The following is a 20607-nucleotide window of genomic DNA, read 5'->3' on the forward strand; positions in this document are numbered from 1 at the left end:
TTGAGTATTCCCAATTTTAATCACTGTATTGCAGCAAGCTGAACCCAAAGCTTTGGAATTCCTTCCCTACGCACCTCTGTTTCTCTTTCCTTCTTGTAAAATGATTCTTCAAATCTCGAACCAAGCTTTTGATAACTTGTGATATACTAGGTGTAGAGCTGGATGAACACAGCAGGCCAAGCAGCATCAGAGGAGCAGGAAGGCTGACATTTTGGGCCTAGACCCTTCTTCGGACCTTTTTTTTCTGAAGAAGGGTCTAAGCCCGAAACATCAGCCTTCCTGCTCCTCTGATGCTGCTTGGCCTGCTGTGTTCATCCAGCATCTGCAGTTACTGCTATCTTTTGATAACTTGTCTTACTTTCTTCCATGGTTTTGTCTTAAATGTCTGGGGTGCTCCTGACAGCAATTTGCTGTATTTTGTTATGCAAAAGATGTTATGTCAATGTTTATAGTCACATGGGTGTGTTCACTGGACATCACTGGCTATCCCAGCATTTATTATCCATTCCTAATTACCCTAATAAATGTGTTGATGAGTTGCCTTCTTGAACTGCTGTTATTCTTGTGGTGTACATACACTTACAATGCTGTTAGAGAGGAAGTTTGAGGCTTTTGACCCAGCTACAATGATGAAGCGCCATTATTACTCCAAGTCAGGATAGTGTGTATTTGAGGAGGCACCTTAGAGATTGTGATGTTCCTAAGTAATGGCTGCCCTTGCCCTTTTGGGAAGCCAGATTTTGCAGGTCTGAAAGGTAATTACTTACAAGCTGTTACTGTTTGGGAAATTCCAAATCGGCAACTGAATTTAGGGTGTAATTTAATGATGAGTCACAAAGGATTTACAACACTTCTTCTCTTAAACATTTTACATACACAATTAGCAGGTGAAGCTTTTATTTTAGAAGTAAATATCTGTTAGCACCTCCAAACACAGACAGTGCACCTATGCAAAATGTGCATATGCAGTACCCCTACCAGTATTGCCAGTTACATCATTCCATCCTGTTTGTTCATAATGATTGCATTTGTTTACGCACCACCATGGTTATACTGTCAGAGTTTTTCTGAAATGCATGTGGGCGGAACTGTCCACATGTACAATGTACACCTTTCAGCTGTGTTGAAGGATATGACCGTTTTAGAATGGGTTCTTAATGGTGGCTAGGAGAGCAGTTGTTAGAATGGATCCACAAGGAATTCTTCTGCCTCCATTGTAGGAAACCTGTAGGGTTCTTGCACTGATTATCCACAGGCTGCATTATATACTTTACAGATGCTGACCCAAGGATAAGTATAATGTTTTGTAATACCGAGTAGTTTATGGTGCTCTCTGTTGGGAGGTCTAAATAATGTGACTTAAGTAATAGCTGCCTCCTTCCTTTCCTCCCCCTCCGTTGACAGAGTTAATGTTTCAAGTACAATGTGACTCTCATCCTTAGAACTTGAGATAGAGGGGGGGAAAAGATGAGTGTTATACTTCTAGAAGAAATTGTTTGTAATGATTGTAACAAGGTTAGCCCTGTGGACCTCATAGGATGAGTTCCCTGATTTGGGCAAGGTTAACAGTCCCATCAGGGAGCCCTAGCTGACTCATAAGAACAGGAGTGTCCTGTTTACTTCGATAGCTGGCTCTGAGGGAGCTACATCAGTGTCGAGGACTCTGTTTGTAAATAAAGAATGATTTGATGGTGGGATACCAGTCCCCGGAGTTATTTCAGTGGTGATGAGAGAAAAACACTCCCCTGAAGAAAATTGCTTGTAGCAGCCATCATTGAGTTGTGGTAAATATTTCTGGCATCATGCAGTTATTGTGAAGTTTGACTGTTGTGATCCTGCCGTCAAAAACTGGGGCCAGTATGTGGAAAGAATGTGATAATTTTTTTTTCCAGGCAAACGAAAAGCAATGAGTAATTCTCCTGACAGCTTGTGGACCCACAGCCTTTTTTGGTTATTGGGCATCTAACTTCACCTGAGGCACCAGGTATTAAAACCTTTCAAAAGTTGATGGATTTAAGTAATGAATATGATGACCACCCCCCACCAAGCCGCCTCAAATTCTGAGATGTTATTAGTTTTACTCGGGAAAAATCTGTATCGGGACTTTTGACTAGGTTAAGATGACTGGCAGAGACAGTGACTTTAGTTTAACTCTGAATGAGATGTTGAGAGACACCTTTGGTACGTGAGATTTATAATGGATATGAAAGCACCTACTAGCTGAAGCCCAATGGGACTTCGAATGGGCATTGCAACTCTCTTCCTTAGAACTGGTTATTTGTAATATATAAACATGATTAGTAAGTTTGCGGATGACATCAAATTATCAGAGTTACAGATAGGAGAATTGTCAAAGTATACGGTGGGATATAGATTGCAGATTTGGGCAGAGAAATGGCAGATGAAGTTTATTCTGGACAGGTGTGGGGTGATGTATTTTGGAAGATCAAATTCAGGTGCAAATTACACAATAAATGGCAGAACTCTGAGGAGCAAGGATATGCAGAGGGATTTGGGTGTACAGGTCCACAGATACCTGAAAGCGGCAACATAGGTAGATAAAGCGATCAGAAAGGCATACAATATGCTTGTCTTTATCGGCCGGGGCTTTGTGTATAAAAGTTGGCAAGTTTTATGTTACAGCTGTATAAAACTTTAGTTAGGCCACATTTGGAAAATTGCTTATATTTCCGGCCGCCACACTACCAGAAGGACGTGGGTGCTTTGCAGAGAACGTTTACTAGGATGTTGCCTGGTCCAGAGGGTTTTAGTTATGATGAGAGATTGGATAAACTTGGACTATTTTCACTGGAAAGACGGCTGAGGAGTGACCTGATAGATACAAAATTGAGAGGCGTGGATAGGGTGAATAATTACCTTGATAAACACGTGAACGGGAAGCGAACAGAAGGACTGAAATCACGCATGGGCAATAAGTACCAGGACTAAATAAGGCTTAGCTTTGATGCAGCCCTCGGTGAAACGAAGGGCCTCTTCCTGTGGTCTATTCTATTGTTTTGTATAACTACCTTTTACCATCGCTGTGGTTGGTTCCCTTGCCAAGCTGGTTTGGTAGTTCACAGATGTTTCTTTACCCCTGCTGGGTAATCTTGCCAGTACAGCCTCCAATGAAGCACAAAAACACAACATTGCTTCATCAGAAGCTGCACTGATGATGTTATCCAACAGGGTAGTGAAACGTCTGTGAACTAACAAACCAGCTCAATGAGCGAAACAACCGCAACATCCATAACCCAAGCTACAAATCTACTCAACTACCTTTATCATTGGAAACTGTGGCAAATAGAGTTGCAGGGTATACCAAAGGAAATGGACACCCTTGCCCAGCCGACTGAGCTTGGGAAACACTGCTGGTGTGAAGGCAATTGCACAGCCCTACTCAGGACATATCCTGAACAGACGGACTCTAGATCGGTTCACTGTAAGACCTGAAATCAAAGCCAAGCATGGGGTAAATGGTTAAAATTTTCTTCAGGATCTGGGCATGCAAGCCATTGTAGTTTCTGCCGGTATGCAGACTTGTGACAGCAAAGGAGTCCCTCTAGACCTAAATTGAGTTAGAGAACTCATAGGTCCATGAGAGTGCACACCCTGGAAAGTCCATCTGCATCTGGCTTGGAACAGTTAAATTGGGACTTGGCAATATCCCAAATTAGAACCAATCATAATAAATGTCTGGTTAAATGGTCACCTGGTTCTAATGGATGTTAATACCAGCAGTCCTTTCAGTGATTTCAGAACCAGCCTTTTTAAAAATAGGTTTGTGCAAGACCGTGGCTAGACTGACAACCTATACCAGGGAGCCTTTACCGATTAAGGATACAACTTTGGTTGAGTCTCTTAGGAGAACTAGCTGATTGTAGTAAGAGGCTCAGGCCCAAGCTTAATGAAGCAAAATTGATTAAGATTCACCTTTATTTCAACATTTTTCAATTTACAAAATGACTGCATGAATGAAGTCCTAATTAAGTACCCATAAGTGTTTCAGGAAGGTCTAGGCACCATAAGAGGAACCAAGGCCAGCTTGCATGTTGACGACAAAGCAATTCCATAATTCTGCAAGGCCCACCCAGTACCTTTAAGGGCAAAAATAGAGGCAGAAATCAAGAGGCTGGAAAGCAAAGGAGTCTTTAAACCAGTCCATTTTGCGGAATGGGCAGTGCTGGTTGTACCAACTATGAGGCCTGACGGTTGGTTCACCTTTGTGGGGAATTTAAAGAAACAGTAAACTGTTTTTCGAAGCTGATAAATCCTCTCACATAGAGGATTTGTATGCGAATGTGGAAGGGGAGTTGTCCTTCACAAAGCTGGGCACCAGCCATGTGTACTTCTAATTGGGATTAGATGAGCATTCTCAGAAGTGTGCTACAATTAATACCCATAAAGGTTTTGTACCACTATATGAGGCTGCCATTTGGGGTATCGTCAGCCTGTGCAATTTTTCAGCAGATAATGGAAATCATTTCACAAGGTCTACCGCAGGCTGCCATTTGTCTGGATGATGTGCTAATGATAGGGAAGACCAATAAGGAGTGCTTCGAGAATTTGGACATAGTTCTTAGCTGTTTCTCCCAGTGGGAAAAGTGTGTTCTAGGCATCCCGAGTGACCTAGTTGGGCTACAGGGCCAACAAGACTGGGTTACATCCATTGGAAGATAGTGAGGGTGATTGAAGGTGCCCCAGCTCCCACATATGTACTGGACCTTTGGCCCTTCCTTGGGCTGGTGAAAGTTCATACATATCATGGCTTCCATCCTTGCACCTTAACATTAACTCTTAAATAAGGCTGGGATAAAAGGGTCAGCCTTAGAAATGGTTAAATAGCCAAGGCATAACTTTCAGAGAAGTGATGAAACAGCTACCATCCCCTAAAAGTGTTGGTATACTGTGATCCCAAACAAGGTCTGGTATTGATGCCTCCCCCATATAGCATCGGGTAGTATTAGGTCATAGGTCACCCAATGGAGAGGAGCGCCCAATAACGTATGCACCTAGGACTTTGGCTAATGCAGAATGTAAATATGCCTAGATAGAGAAAGAAGGTTGGCAGTCATATTTAGAGTCAAAGTTCCACCAAAACCTTTACCATCATAAGTTTGTAATAATAATGGACCACAAACCCCTGCTGGGCCTACTTAAAGAGACAAGGCAGTGCCACCTACATCTTCAGGCCGAATCCAGCAGTGGGCTCTAATGCTAAACACAAGTCGGAACACCGTCTGGGAGGCCAAGTCTGTAATGCAGCTGCTTTGAGCCACCTCTCGCTGGCAGATACGCCACAGAAGGTACCGCTGCTGGAAGGGTCTGTAATGGTTTTCAACATTCTGGAAACACTTCCAGCCACAGCTGCACTTTGGATGCAGAAAGACAAACCAAGATTAAGCTGGGAAGCTCTGTGTAACATATAACTCAGTTGCTTACTATTTACTCCCTGTCTGTCTAACCACCTTCAATTTATGCATATTCTTCAAACTCTTGATACCCTTGCCCTTCAATTTTTCTCCCTGACTCCATTTGACAGCGTATGGCAGTCACACCTTAACTCCAAGCTACAGGCCTCCCTCCTCCACAGCGTTCTCTTCTTTTTCAGATTCTTAATTTTAAACTCTCTTCTGGTTAATGCAGTTGGCTGTCCTACTGCTTCCACCCTTCAGCCAGGCATCCATCTTGTGCCTCCAGTGAAGTGCCTTGGGACACATTTTCTATGTTTAAAAGCATCATTAAAAGTACAAATTATTGGACTGCCCTGCTGAAAGATTTCTTCAAAACTCCCTCTAGTATTTAATTGGGTTTGTGCTTGACTCTTCCTGGTACGCAAATTAGATATTCGCTCAGTTCTGTTCAGTACCAGCTCTATATTGTATTACATGGTGTATGTGTTTCTTACAATATCCATTTATTTGAATTCTATCCTGTGCATTGTTTCACATTGTGACTATTGTCGTGATACTATAGCTTTAAGAGGTGTATTTTTTTTTGCTTGAAGAAAGTTTAAGACAGGTGACGAATAGTCTATCCCAAACCAATAAAGCCAAAGCTTGTGAGGCCTTGGGCTTTTAAAATTTGGAACAGTTGAAGCAGTCTGAGTAGGTGGGGGTCAACTCCCAAAGAATCAGGATTTTTAGTTTTAGCTTTCAGCAGTTGCTGGGACCTTTAAGCTGGATGTGGAAGCTCTTATTCTTAAAAGCTGGAGTTCTCTTCTAGCTGCTAGAATTGCATGTGAGGTGATCAATTTTACTGGATTTGCCTTTGCAAAGGGTGTGTCTATGGGATGTAACTATATTGAAGCAGTTAATTAGTAGTAATTAATATGTATGTATTATGTTAAGCATTTTAGTAGAGTTACAGTTAAGCCATTTCTTTTGTATGTTGTGTGTATTTTAACAATACTATATGAATAAAGTGTGTTTTGCTTCAAGACTGATAGCCTAACCAATTAAATTGCATCTGGAGGGCAACACCTGGTATTTGTCTTTAAAATAAGAAAATGTTAGGGTCCAGGTTATCATCTTAATATATTTTGTGGCAGTTTGATGTGGTCCATAACACTATGGCTGTACTTAGGATAATTATTCATTCCATAATTTCTGATACTTTGAGTTGGATTTTCTTTTGTTACTCTAAATTATTGCCATTAATTTATCAGCTATTCCTCTACTATTTTGTGAGTATTTCCTCCCAGTCAGGATCTCTGGATGCACTTCTGAGAAGTGGTTTGGGGTTGTTGCTAGTTCTAGCCTTTAGAAGCAATTTAATGTGGAAAGTTGAGATGATGCAATCATTATCAGTCTAGCTAATTGTTTCTAGTTGTTGATGTAGTCTGTTTCACTTAATCCTCAAAATGGGTTACAAATTTCCACCCTCTTTCCAGGATCATTTTCTCCCTTGAAGGTACTGACTTTATCCCTAGTGTTAAGAAAGGATATCTGACTATGAAAGCAAACTGCAGATGTTGGAAAACTTAAAATATGAATGTAACTATTGGAAATACTCAGGTAACACAGCATCTGTCGAGAGAGAAGTAGATAACGCTGCAGTTTGAGATGTGCCTTGATGAAAGGTTATCTCAACCTGAATTGTTAATTCTGTGTCTCTGCGCATGTTTCAGGTTATGATCACCTTTCATCAGAAGCCATCTGATCAAAGGGCATCTTGACCTGTATTGTTAACTCCGTTTCTATCCACATAAATTGCCTGGCCAACTGCGTATTGGCAGCATTTGTTTTGCTGTTTGTGTATATCCAATTCCTCTGGTGCTAACCTCACCTAAGCAGTTTCCTTCGCCTTGAGGTTGAATGTTCAATTTGGCAGGCATTATATACAGCACCTATTTACAAATTTGTTTTTGAACTTAACTTGCTTTATCGCAATCAGAAGTGGAGACTTTGATTCTTCTTCTCCCTTTTAATTGTCTAATAGTGCCAAGCCCAATTGCAATATCTTTATATACCTTTAAAAAGACAGAGCAGTTACTTTATTCTGACTGCATCTGCCAGTGATGCAACTCCTGCGCATGGAGGAAGATGCAGCCCAGGAATTTCTATGTAAGAAGTTGGTTCCTGGAATTTGAGAGAAAATTATTAAAAAGTGCAAACTCAGGGATGGTTTGGTTCACTATGACAACCTGCATTCTTAGAAGCAAATAAAAATTGAAAGAACTGCAGGTGCTGTGAATCAGGACCAAAAATAAAGTTGCCGGTAAAGCTCAACAGCACTGACAGCATCTGTGAAGGAAATAAACAGAGTTAACATTTTGGGTCTCGTGACCCTTCACCAGTCCTGAAACGTTCGTTCTGTTTTTCTTTCACAGACCTGCTGAGCTTTACCAGCAACTTCTGTTTTTATTTTTAGAAGCTATTTGGCTCTAACCCATTACTGGGCTGATAACAACTTAGTGATGAGAGAGCTTGAAAGTGGGAATACAGGTGAATAAAGTGTCAAAAGTGATTTAAATAGGTCCTTTTCATGCATGTTCTGTATGTCTCTGTTTATGTGATGTATGTGTAAAAATGTTGCTAATATACACTAGTGATGAATCTTAATCATGGAGCAGTTTTTCAACTGAAACAATTATTCCCTCAAAGTTCTCCTTCCCAAATTACCTATTATCCCTCCCACCTGGGAGTATAAATTCTATTTGCCAATCCTATCCATATTTTATCTGAGCTTGGGCATGGAGTGAATTGAGCTAGTTGACCACTGTGGGCATCGCAACTGAGCATTACCTTCTGCACTGGCCAGCAGTCATGCGCACATAGGTCTCCTGGTAGCGTGGCTGGACATTTCTGTCTTCTCACTCGGTATATTGAGCATAATGACACACAAACCGGCTCTGAGAAAGGAGGCCATGTGGCCCATCATGTCTGAATTGCTCTGTATCAGCGGCATAAATTCTTAATAAACATGGAAAGTCTCTGCAAGCATCTGTCGAAAGTCACTGTACAATCCAAATTAATTGGAGCAAATTATAATTTTCACAAATGACATAGGGCCATCTTCGTTATTGTTTGTTACAGCTTAGAGAGTAATTCTTTTGTCATCTCCAAAAAATTATACAGCTATTTATTCCTAATCTTTTTCTGCTTGCCCTATTATTATTTATTTTCAAATATTTGTCCGGTCATTTCTCAATTAACTGTGTTGGATTTTGTTCCCTCTCCTGATTTTGTTCTGAAATCCCATGTCATATGGAAAGAAGTCTCATAATTTCTAATCTTTAACAAACCTCAATTGATGTGCAATTCCTTGCATTAATTCCATGATTTTGTATTGCACTGTCACTGAGAATTTGTGTCTTTGCAGTCTAAGCTGACTCAGGATTGGCTACAGCTTTCTCCTCTGGTTGGAGTTAGTGTATGCTTCAAACAATACGTTCTCAAACTGCACTTTGAAATACTGAGTTTGAAATTATATTTCACTCTTCAATCATATTGCAGCTTGAAGGTTAACAAAGCTAATTTTCATATGACTTTCATTGTCAGAAAGTTAAATCTTAACATGTGGCAGAAAACCTGAATTCCGTGCAGCAGTACATCACTCATCTTTCTGTGCAGAGTAACTTGGCTCATGTTATTGCTTTTAATGAGAATTGTGTATATCTGATAGTCGTGTTTATTCTTTTTTTTCCCTAAAATGGGTTTTATTGGTTAAAGGCAAACAAAATATTCCACCTTCTCATCTGTTGAAGAGGCTAATCCTTTGATTGTGACTCTGTCTCCTCTATCAATGCCAGTTCAAGAAGCACAGTGTGCTTTGAAACACTGATTGCTTTGCTATGTGCTGACTAAACGACGATGGTTGATTTTTCTGCTACAGAACAGATCGTTAATCTGATTCCATTGTTCGATTCTGGTCCTTTTAAGAGTACTGCGTTTTTGATTATGCAGGACAACATATTCTTCCTGATTACCATGTTGTGTTTCAAATGTCTTTTCAGAACAGAATGTGGACTCACTTCAAAGGCACTCTGGACATAGCCAACTGTTTCCACCTCACTTCCAGCCAATGTTAAAAGTTTGATTCAGGGCACATCAGGGTTCTCTGCTGGACTCGCTGCTTTCACTGTACGCTGCACCAGTTACTGGAACTGTGAGAGGGGTTCCTTCTTTTTAGAAGGTATTTTTTTTCCTCCATGTTTTGACTTTATTGCTCGGTTTAAAATTAGAAATGTTAATATAAAATATGGTTAAGCAACGTTCGCCAGTGTATCCCAGAATCTTGAAACTTAACTTTTTAGACTTTTAAGTTGTGATAATAAAAGGGTAACTGTATTCTTCTGGAATAGATATTTGATGTAATATTCTGCAAATTTGTGTCTAAGAATTCTGTCAATAATGGTCATCTTTGTGTCTTTCCCATTGAATTGTTTAAACCAGGCATTGTTACCACTCCAAAATATGAACATCTTTTTGTTAAATAAAAAGAATTGTGTATCAACTGGCTGTTAATTATATCTGGGTGTAGGTCATTCATTTGGCAGCTCCCAGTGCTCATACGTGCAATGGCATTGGCCCTACGTAGGGCTAAACGGTTCTGCTTCAAGTCTTACCTGCCCTGGAGGTTAGTTATAACATGTCCAGACACGTTGATTAAGTTTTATATGTACTTGGCTGGAGGCTGATAGGTTTTTGGCTAGAGGTATGCAATAAACAATGTGTGTGTCTCCTTGTAAGTGGATAAAGACTGGGCTCCAGTGTTCTTTCCTGCTCTGTCTGGCTATCTGAATTCTAACAAGCTTCTTTCCTCTGCTCTGTTGTTTGTGCTAATGTGTATTCAGACCACACCATCAAGTTGAGAATGTCTTTTGCTTTGGGAAATTGCAACCTATTGCAAGTTAATAAGGCTCTCCTTTGGGCTTCCGGTTACAAATGTTAAAGTAACAACCAGGAATTAGGGACAGTGTGGTACATTTTTGACCAGAAATGTCTGACCTCAACTGGTGACAGAATAATTAAGGCACAGAGATCTTTATATGGGTTTTATAATGTTATAGTTTCCATTTAATTGTAGACACTGTACAGAAGCAGTGCTGTTTTTTTTTAAACTCCTCTGCTCTGCACAGCAAAAAAATTGTAATACCTTCAGCATGAGGTCTAGTGAGGCATCTTGACCAGCCAGCAACTGAATGATTGGGGCCGTCCTCTCACTTGCACTAAGTTAGGGTAATAATCGATGCCATGGAACTCAGACAAAGAATCCCAGCAGCTGCTCAGCTAGAGATCACTAAACTCAGCACGGTGTGATGACTTAACCTAGTAATGTCTGGTTTGTGAAACTCCGTACCCTACCAAGTAGCAGTGCAGGCAGATCATTAGTAAGCAAGGACGTACAGATCAGAGAATTGTAAAAACACTTAGTTAGAGGCATGTAGGTGACATTACACAGGGTGTGCAGGCAGGGAGATCAATGTTAGCAAGTTCAGCGTTACTTGAGGTTAGACTCCATTCATCGGTCTGATAATAGCCAGGAAGAAGCTGTTCCTGAACCTCCTGCTGCGTGTGTTCAGGCTTCTGTGTCTTTTGCCTGACGGAACAGGTTGTAGGAGATCATTACCAGAATGCAGTGGGTCTTTGATAATGTTGGCAGTCTTTCTGCAGTAGCGAGCCGTCTAAATAGAGTCCATGGATGGAAGATTGGCTTCCCTGATGGCCTGGGCTGCGCACACCACCTTCAGTAGTTTCTTACGGTCCTGGCCAGAGCAGTTGCTATACCAGCTGTTATGCACCCAGGCAGTATGTTTTCAGTGGTGCTTCTGTAGACTTTGGTGAGGGACGTTATGGAAATGCCAAATTTTGTGAACTGCCTGAGGAAGACCACATCTACCTGCAGGCTGTAATGTATTAACGTTTGATAAAAATCTAATGTCAGCTTTTCTGAACTGGACATTGGTTTTATAATCCATCAGCACTACCTGGTAAAAAGGATTTTTCACTGTAAATCAATGAGAATAGATTGAGGCTGCAGTGTCTTTTTCCGCTTTGCAAATATTTTTTTCATATAGAATTTCTGCTCATCATTAGTGAGAGCAGATATTAACAATGCAACGAAGATCTTAGCACGTGTATGATTTAACAGTTCCTATTACTGAATATGAATTGTGTAATATTGTGTGTACTTGCATTGCCACCATTTGGAGAATTTCAGAGCTTGGATATAAAGTTTATGTAAAAACTATTGTGAATCAGATTAGTGTTACAGTATGGAATTTGCAATGCCTTTTCTGGTCTTTCATGTTCATCTGACAAGTTTCTGTACACTTTTGGGCCCTGATGTTACTTCAAGGACACTTCCTTATATTGGGCTTGAATCAGATATGGCAGCCACTTTGCACACGCCAAAATTCCATAAATGGCCAGTGAATATATTTAGGTGTATTGATTGAGGAATGAATATTGGCAAGGGTGCAGGGAGGAGAACTCATCTAGTAGTGCTGTATATTCATTCAAACAGAAGAAACATTGTTGGTTCAGTATCTAATTAGTTGTTCAGCAATGTAGCACTCCTTTAGTATATTACTGAAGCATCAGGTCGTATAGTGTATTCACCATCAACCCTGCGCTCACTGACTTCAGTAGGGTCCTAGCACAACAGTCTCAATTTTAAAATTCTCCCACCTCCTCCAGCAAGTCATCCTGTCTGCAAAGACTTTCTTAGCATCAGCACCCCTGGAAGTTGCTGGTGAAGATTTTGATTGTTGGATCAAAGCCCTGTGTCCCCCAGGCCTGAACAAAGCAGTGGGTCTACCTACACCACAGAAACAGCAACACTTCAAGAAATTGACCCATCACAACATTCACGTGGGCAATCAGCCCTGCTCACAACCCATGAATGCACAAAAGAAGTGTCTGCCGAAGTTCTTACTCCTGATCCCCTTTTCAAGTGTGTACGCACTGGGTAATAAACTGGGATCAGCTGATGCATTTAGGTTGCCTGCACTCCGCAGGTTCCTACATGGCAATTCAGTGTTGTGCAGAGTATCGTGGAGCAACTGACAGGAGTCCATTATAGAGAATTTGTGTAGCATGCAACCTCATTATACTGCTGCAGTGTTCAGCCAGCAGTGAAATACTACAAATGCTGCCTACATTTGCTGACATCAATAAGTTATAAACTATATTGAAACATCTCTTCAAAACAGTTCATACTTTGAATTACTTCTGGAGTGGGGTGGTTAGGTGTACATAATTACTTTCCATGGAGATTTTTATGACTCAATATTTTTTAATTTGTGACCATTTCAGCAAAGGAATAATCTGGTGTTTGTAGGTTGTAAAGATCCTTGGCATTCTTCTTGTGTGTCTCTTGACAGTGTTACTCTTCACCCAGACAGCGTTTGACATTCATCTCAACTATGTTCGGGAAGAAGAAGAAGCGGGTCGAGATCTCAGCGCCTGTGAATTTTGAGCACCGTGTTCACACTGGTTTTGATCAGCAGGAGCAGAAGTTTACTGGGCTTCCGAGGCAATGGGAGAGCCTCCTCGAAGACACTGCTAAACGTCCTAAACCACTGGTTGACCCATCGTACATAACACCTATTCAGCTCGCTCCACGGAAGGTATGTGTTGCACAGTGGTTACTAGAGCTGCCTTAGGGTTTAAGGTGCAATTAAACCATTGATTAATCGAGGATAATGCAATGGCTGTGAAATCTTTTGCAGAGTGACATGAAGATACTTGGGACTGTTCCCGAGAGAGAAGGGCAAGAAAAGAGTTTTTTTTACTAAGACTTTTAATGGTGTAGATTTTTTTTTAAATTGGTGAAGTAATGGTAAAGGGTCAGCAGTTTAAAACTGAAGTGGAGTTGGAAGAAATACCTGCAAAGTGACCAGTTGGAGCATCAAGTACTTTTGCCTGAGGAAGTGGTTGAAACGGAGCTTGAGTATCACATAAATGCAAATTGGACAGACAGGAGATACCAAGGAAAGCACAAGGCTGTTGATTATTTTTCTTAGTAAAGAGCTAGCACAGCTACAGGAGGATGAATGTCATCTTTTGTATCATAAGCAAATGGCTTTATTATTTAAAATAATCTTTCAACTGCCAAGATGTCTATTATTTTTAACTTTCAAAGATAAATAGAGCAATTTGCCAGAAGCTCCCCAGTGACTGTGGGTAAATACTGCCATACTCGGCTGCGGCGGATCCCTGAAATGTGCTGAGCTTGCAGTGCTTATCCCAGGCAAATGGGGTCAAGTGTTACAATTGGCTCTGGTGCTTCAATCAGCTTTCTGAGCTGGAGAGGTGTGAATCATCAGCATTTTGACCTGAGCGCAACTAAAATGATACATCATCCCTACCCTTTGTACATGGTTAGATTCTGGGTGTTTTCTGATGTGAGTGCTATACCTAATGTAAGCAACTGACTGTGTCACCATCTGTGGAGGTGAATAACAAAATAAATTGTTCTAATATTGCTTCAGGTTTTTTCTTTACAGTAGCGGCAACCTTGTCTGTTGTAAACCCAGAGGAATGGCTCATAATAATACCTATTTTATTCTCATGAAGTTGTGTAGATCTCAAGTAGCTTATACGGACATTGCCAGGGTGTTCCTTTTGAGAATGAATCCTCTGGTGAGGTTGCCAAGGTCATGAAATGCAAACCAAACAAACTAGCAGCAGAGAATTAAATACACCCTTCAGACTAAATTTTCAGCATCTCCAGAGTTAGCTTCCTCAAGCCCTGGCAATATATGTGTATCTCAAACTTGGACTCCTCACTTTGGTTTAATCATATTAATTACTTGTTTAGAAGAATTGAGTCTTAATGCTATCGTCTGTGATGCTGAGTCTCAGCAGTGAAGTTTAGCAGGAACCAGTATTTATTTCTGACCAGCCTGAATTAGCATTCTTTTAAGCATGGTGATGGTTGCTATGGTGACCAAGCTACTGAGAGCCACCTCAAATTGGAGTTTGTTTGCCTGGCAGAGAATCACACACTTTCTCCTTGTATGGCACACCTCAGTATTCTGAGTGCAAAACAGTGTTTAGATAATTTGGCAGTACTGTGGATACTGAAAATTGGAAATAGAAACAGAAAATGTTGGTCAGCAGTTCAGACAGCATCTGTGCCCAGTGACGAGATTTAATGCTTTGTGTTGATGACCTTTTGACAGAATTCGTAGGAACTGTAACTTGGCTAACACACACACACACACACACACACACACACACACACACACACACACACACACACACACACACACACACACACACACACACACACACACACACACACACACACACACACACACACACACACACACACACACACACACACACTCTTTGTCAATCATCACTTCAGCTGTGTGCTTACAGTACTGGCTTACTTACTTGGTTAGATTCAGTGCTTCCTTGAATTCATCCCCAGTGGCATTGACATTCATTGCGTAAATGAATTCCGTTGTTACCTCAAGTTGCTGTCCTATTGATGACTGCCTCCTCTTTAAGTTACTGTATCCATGTTCGTGAAGTGAGCTTTAGAATGTCAAAGAACTAGTTTCAAAGTTACCTAGCAAATGAATATCCTAAAACAAATGCAGAAATTGCTGGAGAGGGTCTGGCAACATCCATGTAAAGAAAACAGAGTTAATGTGTTGGGCCCTGTGAAGTTCAGGAATCTCAATCCTAACTCTGCTCGATCTCTGCAGATGCAGCCAGACCTGAGTTTTTCCAGAAATTTTTGTCTGTTTGTTTCAGATCTCCAGTATCTGCGGTTCTTTGTTTTGTAGTTTTCAACAAATCTTGTAACTGTGCTGTGAACTTGAGATGTCTGTGTTGTGAGCAATCCAAACTTTCAATGATAATTGTTTCCAAAATGCTTCAACTTTCCAAATTTGACATCCCCTTGAAGCCCAGCCTTTTGCTGAAAATGCCTAACATCATTGGAATCTTTGCTACTGAGATTTTGGAGCCTTTTTTGAGGTTGAATTTTCTGTTTGCTCAGTTAAAAGTTGGTAATAGGTGAATCGGTCTGGAACTGTGCTGGAAAGTGTACGCTGTTACTAGGATATACCTGTGCATCTGATTAAAAATTTACTCTAAGCAATAAAGGCAGGAAAAGACCATACGGCCCCTTGAACCTGCTCCATCATTTTGTTTAATCATGTTAACCTCCTAGCCCAATTCTACTTTCCTACCTTCTCCATGGTGTCTCTTGATTTATCTCAATCTTGGATATGTTTACCAATGAAATATCCAAAATGTTCTCAGACAGAGAATTACAAAGATACGCAGTATTGAATGATGAAATTTCTCCTCAATGCTGCCCTAAATTATTCCCAGCCAGGGAAGACAACCTCAGCGTCTCTAACCTGTCAAGCTGCCTCAGAATCTTGTATCTTTTAATGAGATCATTCTTAACACCAGATACTATAGGTTTACTCAGCCCTTCTTCCCGGGAGCTAATGTGATGAAACTTCACTCTACCACAGCTATAGCAGGTACTTCCTTCAATTTGAAGAAGCAAGCAACTATTATTTAGATCACTTAGAGTATCTCCAGTTTTCTGTTGCAGTTGGACATGGCGATTGTCGAGAAACTTGGAGTGTTTTGCTCACTTTGAGGGATTCCCCTAATCCATTGCACCGTTACGTTCAGCTCCTTAAAGTCTTGTGCTACTTATGTACGGGGTCTGTATGTTAGCTTCACAAGACTAAGGGAGGTTTTCAAAAATAAACTGTTGGGCTGAGAACGTAGCAGGATTTTCAATAGGTCAAACTGTTTCTCAAAACAGCATGGACAAATAATGGCATGTATGCACAAGCTAGTGTTTGATTGTGTATCTGGTTTCTTCAAATGATTGGCCAATCTTTATCTGTTTCAAGTGGAACCTATTGTACAAGCAGATTTAAAATTTTATCTTTCTTACTCAAGTTCATCTCTTTAAATTAATTTTCGGTACTGATGCATTTAACCATTCTTTGTTAATCGCCCATTGTTCTATCTTGGAAGATTTGACTATGAATGCTAGGGATAAAGATTCAAAAGTTGAGGTCATTTTTATCCATTAAGATATGCTGTCGCTTGATTATGTTTAAAGTGGAGGAAATGCAGCTTTCTGCAGAGGAGTGGGAGGTGACAGCAGCACTCCATCATGAGGCACAAAGGGAATATAATTGAGGAGGAAAAATGTACTTTTAGAAGGGCCTCATGGAATCTAGTGTCAGTCTGAAGCTGTCTGTGCCTGGGACTGACTGGTACTGAGTAGCACAGACATTCTAGCCAGTGGATTATGTGACTGTAGTTTAAGATGTCTTCATTTCTTCTTTAACTTCGCAAACCTTTTCTAGATTTTAAATGAAGTGTTTAAAAGAAATCTGGCTTTGGTAAATATCTTGTTAGGCTGATTTCAGTTTATATTGCCATCTATTCAGAAAAAATGGTTTTCAGAAATACACCATAGTGCGGAATATTTAATTACTTTGGCTCTTTGATCAATGAAATGTTTTTATCTGGTGAATTGTGTTAAGCAGTGTAGATTATTTGGGTGTCAACTCTCTGCGCAAATGTCAGCATTCATCCTTCTCATCAAGGCACTTGCAAATATTAACAAGTCAATAGACAAATCTGTTGATGAGATTTCCTGTAAATGTTTTGAAAGCTCCTGCTTTAATGGGCAGTACTTTGCTATTTGTTTTTAAATCAGGATTAAGCATGAATTTTTTTTTGCATGGGAATTGTAAAAGGCCTTTTCAATTCTGTTTATTTTACTGCTGGCTATTTTTCAGAGCAGAAACTAACTGAGAGGAGCAAAACATAACACAATCTATGACTGCTTTGCAACTCACCCTGAAAATAGGGCTGCTAATTGGGATAGACAGCGGTGGTACATTCAGAAGACAAAGGGGCAGTTTTTGTAGAGAATAAGCGGACAGTGGTTCCTTTACAAGGGGGAGTGAGTTGGAAACAAAAGTAGATAAATTGTCTGTTGATCTGACTGTATCTCAATTGAATGTAAGGCAGAACAAAAATGTTTAGCTGAGGATTTGGGTGATAATTGTGCTGTCACAACTGTTCCTCATTGCAAATTTCAGTGGGAGAAATGTAATAATCGGAATTGTTGATTGGGGTTGACAAGAGTGAACAGGCAATCTTTAGCCAGCTTGGGTTTCTTGGAGTGAAAAGTGTCGATGTGCATTGCTGTAGCACCACAATGTAGATAGGAGTTTGGAGGTTCAGTCATGCTTCTTAATGGAGACCCCAAAAGAGGCTAGTAGAGGCTACCTACTAACCTCATCCCACCTCCTTGACCTGTCTGTCTTCCCTGGACTGACCTATCCCCTCCCTACCTCCCCACCTATACTCTCCTCTCCACCTATCTTCTTTTCTCTCCATCTTCGGTCCACCTCCCCCTCTCTCCCTATTTATTCCATAACCCTCACCCCATCCCCCTCTCTGATGAAGGGTCTAGGCCCGAAACGTCAGCTTTTGTGCTCCTGAGATGCTGCTTGGCCTGCTGTGTTCATCCAGCCTCACATTTTATTATCTAGGCTAGTAGTTCTCTTGTGGGAGAGAGAGCTGACTGGAATAACTTAGAGCTTACTTTCCCAAGATCCGTTTCTGAGCAGCATGGAATGGTGAGAGAAAGTTAGCTCCTCCATCCCCTTGCCACCTAGGGTCTGGTGTAAAGCATTTAACTGAACAAAATAGGCAGCATAACAAAACTTTTAAACAAATTCTAAAATTTTCACGGTTTTGAATAGAGTTAGAGTAAAACAGGGTGTGACTGTATCATTATGCATTTACATTTTGTTTTAGCCCTTGAATATTTTCAGCCTTTTCTATCTGTCAGTTTTTTTTTCAATAAGTCCACTATTAAGCCCTTTCCTTTATCTTTTGTTTGTTTTATTGCCATCTATCTTTCAGTTTTGAAGCTAAGAGTAAGAACTGAAAAGGTGGCTAACAGGGGCTTGGCTTTGAGGTAGTGTGATGTTCGACTACTGTGGATGTCAGCCAGTAAAGTAACTTCTGAAGCCTCTCAAAATACCTCCAAAACAAAGGGTTGATTTGTATGGCCACTCACCAAGCATAATAGTGAACTGCTGGTGTGCATTGTTACCACTGTCATCATTTGCCATGGATCTGTTCTCTGGCATATATTAAACTCCTCACAGCATAGGCCATATCATCTGCTTGACTGTTGTGCCCAGTTATAAGGTACCGGTAAGTAAAACATGCATCTGTGTGAATGATTGAGTCGATTCACAAGTGAAGAAATTGTGCGTTACAGTTGAAGAGGGAAGGCTGAATGACACGCCAAGCGTGTGGAAGAATGTGCTGTTTGGGGCTGGCTCAATGGGGTAGTCTTGTCCACCGGGCTGATACGATTTATGTCAGTAGCCTTTTTCTGATCCTGTCTTGTCAAAATGGCATCAAGGTTGTAGAAACTGAGCCATAACATCAAGGTAAAATGGAAGGCATCTGTAGGCCATTAAATTTGCACCTAGTAAAATGGATGGGTAGCAAATCCTGGCTGGGCTTGCATTTCTCTGACCCATTATAAACAGCAACGCGTAAAGTCCAACACCCACCTCCTTGATGTTTTCCCCATTATTTTCGTCCTTTAAGACACTGCGTAAAAGCTGTCACCTTTTTTGAGCGAGTTTTACACATCTGACCTAATATCCCTTTATGTAGCCCCTGTGAGGTGCTTTGAAGCTGTTTATTACGTTAGCGGCACCATATAGCTATTGGTTGATAATCTATATGAAACTATAAAGAATTGTGGAGATAACAAGGTGTAGAGCTGTGTGAACACAGCAGGCCAAGCAGCATCAGAGGAGCAGGAAAGCTGACGTTTTGGCCTCGAAGAAGGGTCTCGGGTCTGCTTGGCCTGCTGTGTTCATCCAGCTCGACACCTTGTTATTTCAGATTCTCCAGCATCTGCAGTTACTACTATCTCTGAAAGAATTTCAGAGACTTTTTAAAATACGATATAGTGAAAATTTGGCCTAAATCCATCTTTTGCTTCTGTTTCTCCTGTTCTCTGTACCTGTTCACCACTAATGCTACAGCTCCCTTGTTCCTCACCTGAATGGCCTTGCTTTAGTTGTGAGCTGGAACATTGTCTCCTGCAGCTTTTCCTCTCTCAAATGGATATTCCATTTCTGGGTACCTTTTGAAAGAGCCTGTCAGATAAGATAGAAGTGGTAGTCAGATCATGGGCACTAAGAATGAATCTTCTGTTAAATAGGGTTTGTCAAAATTTAAAAGAATAATTGTTATGGGGGCATAGGCAACTCTGTTGCACCGAACATGAATCTAGAATAGTATGTTGCTTTCCTCGTGCCAGGGTGAAGGACATCTCAAAATGTTTGAAGCGTGTTATCAGATACGGGGAGTGAGAAGCCGGAGGTGGTTGTACACATTGGTAGAAATGACGTAGTTAGGGGTTAAGGTTTTGTGGAGTGAACAGCTTAGGTAGAAGGTTAAGAAATAGAATATCTAAATAATAACCTCTGATTTACCTCCAGTGCCAAGTTCTCATGAAGGAAGAAATAAAAGGATAGGGGAAATAAATCAGTGGCAGAAGAGGTGGTACAATTTGCAGGGATTGAGTTTTTGGATTATTGCAATCTCTTCTGGAACAGAAAAGATCTGTACAAAAAGGATAGGTTTCACCTGAACTGGAAAGGGATCAATATGCAGACAGAGCAATTTGCTAATTCCATTTTAGGAGCCTGTAAACTTGTAGAGGGGTGGGGTGGAGACTTCCTAAGTAACCGTGGAAGTAGAAAGATGAGGATAGTTCTGAATCAGAATAGGGCAAGCTAGTTGGAAAAGTCAGACACAAACAAGTCAGAGAATGAAGTAACTCTGAAGTAAATGCAATTTAATCCTTACAGTGCAAGAAGTCTTACAGATAAAGTATAAACTCAGGACATATATGGGAATGGAGGACTGGAGTGTCATAACTATTACAGAAACTTGGTGGAGAGAAGGCAGGACTGGCAGCTCAGTTGCGGGATGTAGGAAGGATAGAAAGAGAGGCAAGAGAGGAGGAGGAGTGCCATTTTTGATTGCTACTGTAATTAGGGAAGATATTTCTGACATATTTCCTTTAGTGAAGTTGAAATTAGAGAGGAATGAC

At 40.7% G+C, this 20607-nt stretch overlaps 1 protein-coding gene across 9 annotated transcripts in view; it reads left to right on the forward strand.

Annotated features, from left to right (window-relative positions):
• pak4 (p21 protein (Cdc42/Rac)-activated kinase 4) overlaps positions 1–20607 on the forward strand; it is a 131968-nt gene that overhangs the window by 72924 nt on the left and 38437 nt on the right. For 8 of the 9 annotated variants that reach the window (XM_048522533.2, XM_048522537.2, XM_048522531.2 and 5 more), the window contains exons 2-3: positions 9458–9636; positions 12847–13075. In XM_048522533.2, the coding sequence (XP_048378490.1) occupies positions 12872–13075 (204 nt within the window). In that variant the 5' untranslated portion in view covers positions 9458–9636; positions 12847–12871. Of the gene's footprint in view, positions 1–9457; positions 9637–12829; positions 13076–20607 lie in introns of all 9 variants that reach the window. The other variant, XM_048522530.2, reaches the window with a different exon arrangement.

This window comes from Stegostoma tigrinum, chromosome 39 (assembly GCF_030684315.1).
Source record: "Stegostoma tigrinum isolate sSteTig4 chromosome 39, sSteTig4.hap1, whole genome shotgun sequence".
Lineage (NCBI taxonomy): Eukaryota > Metazoa > Chordata > Chondrichthyes > Orectolobiformes > Stegostomatidae > Stegostoma > Stegostoma tigrinum.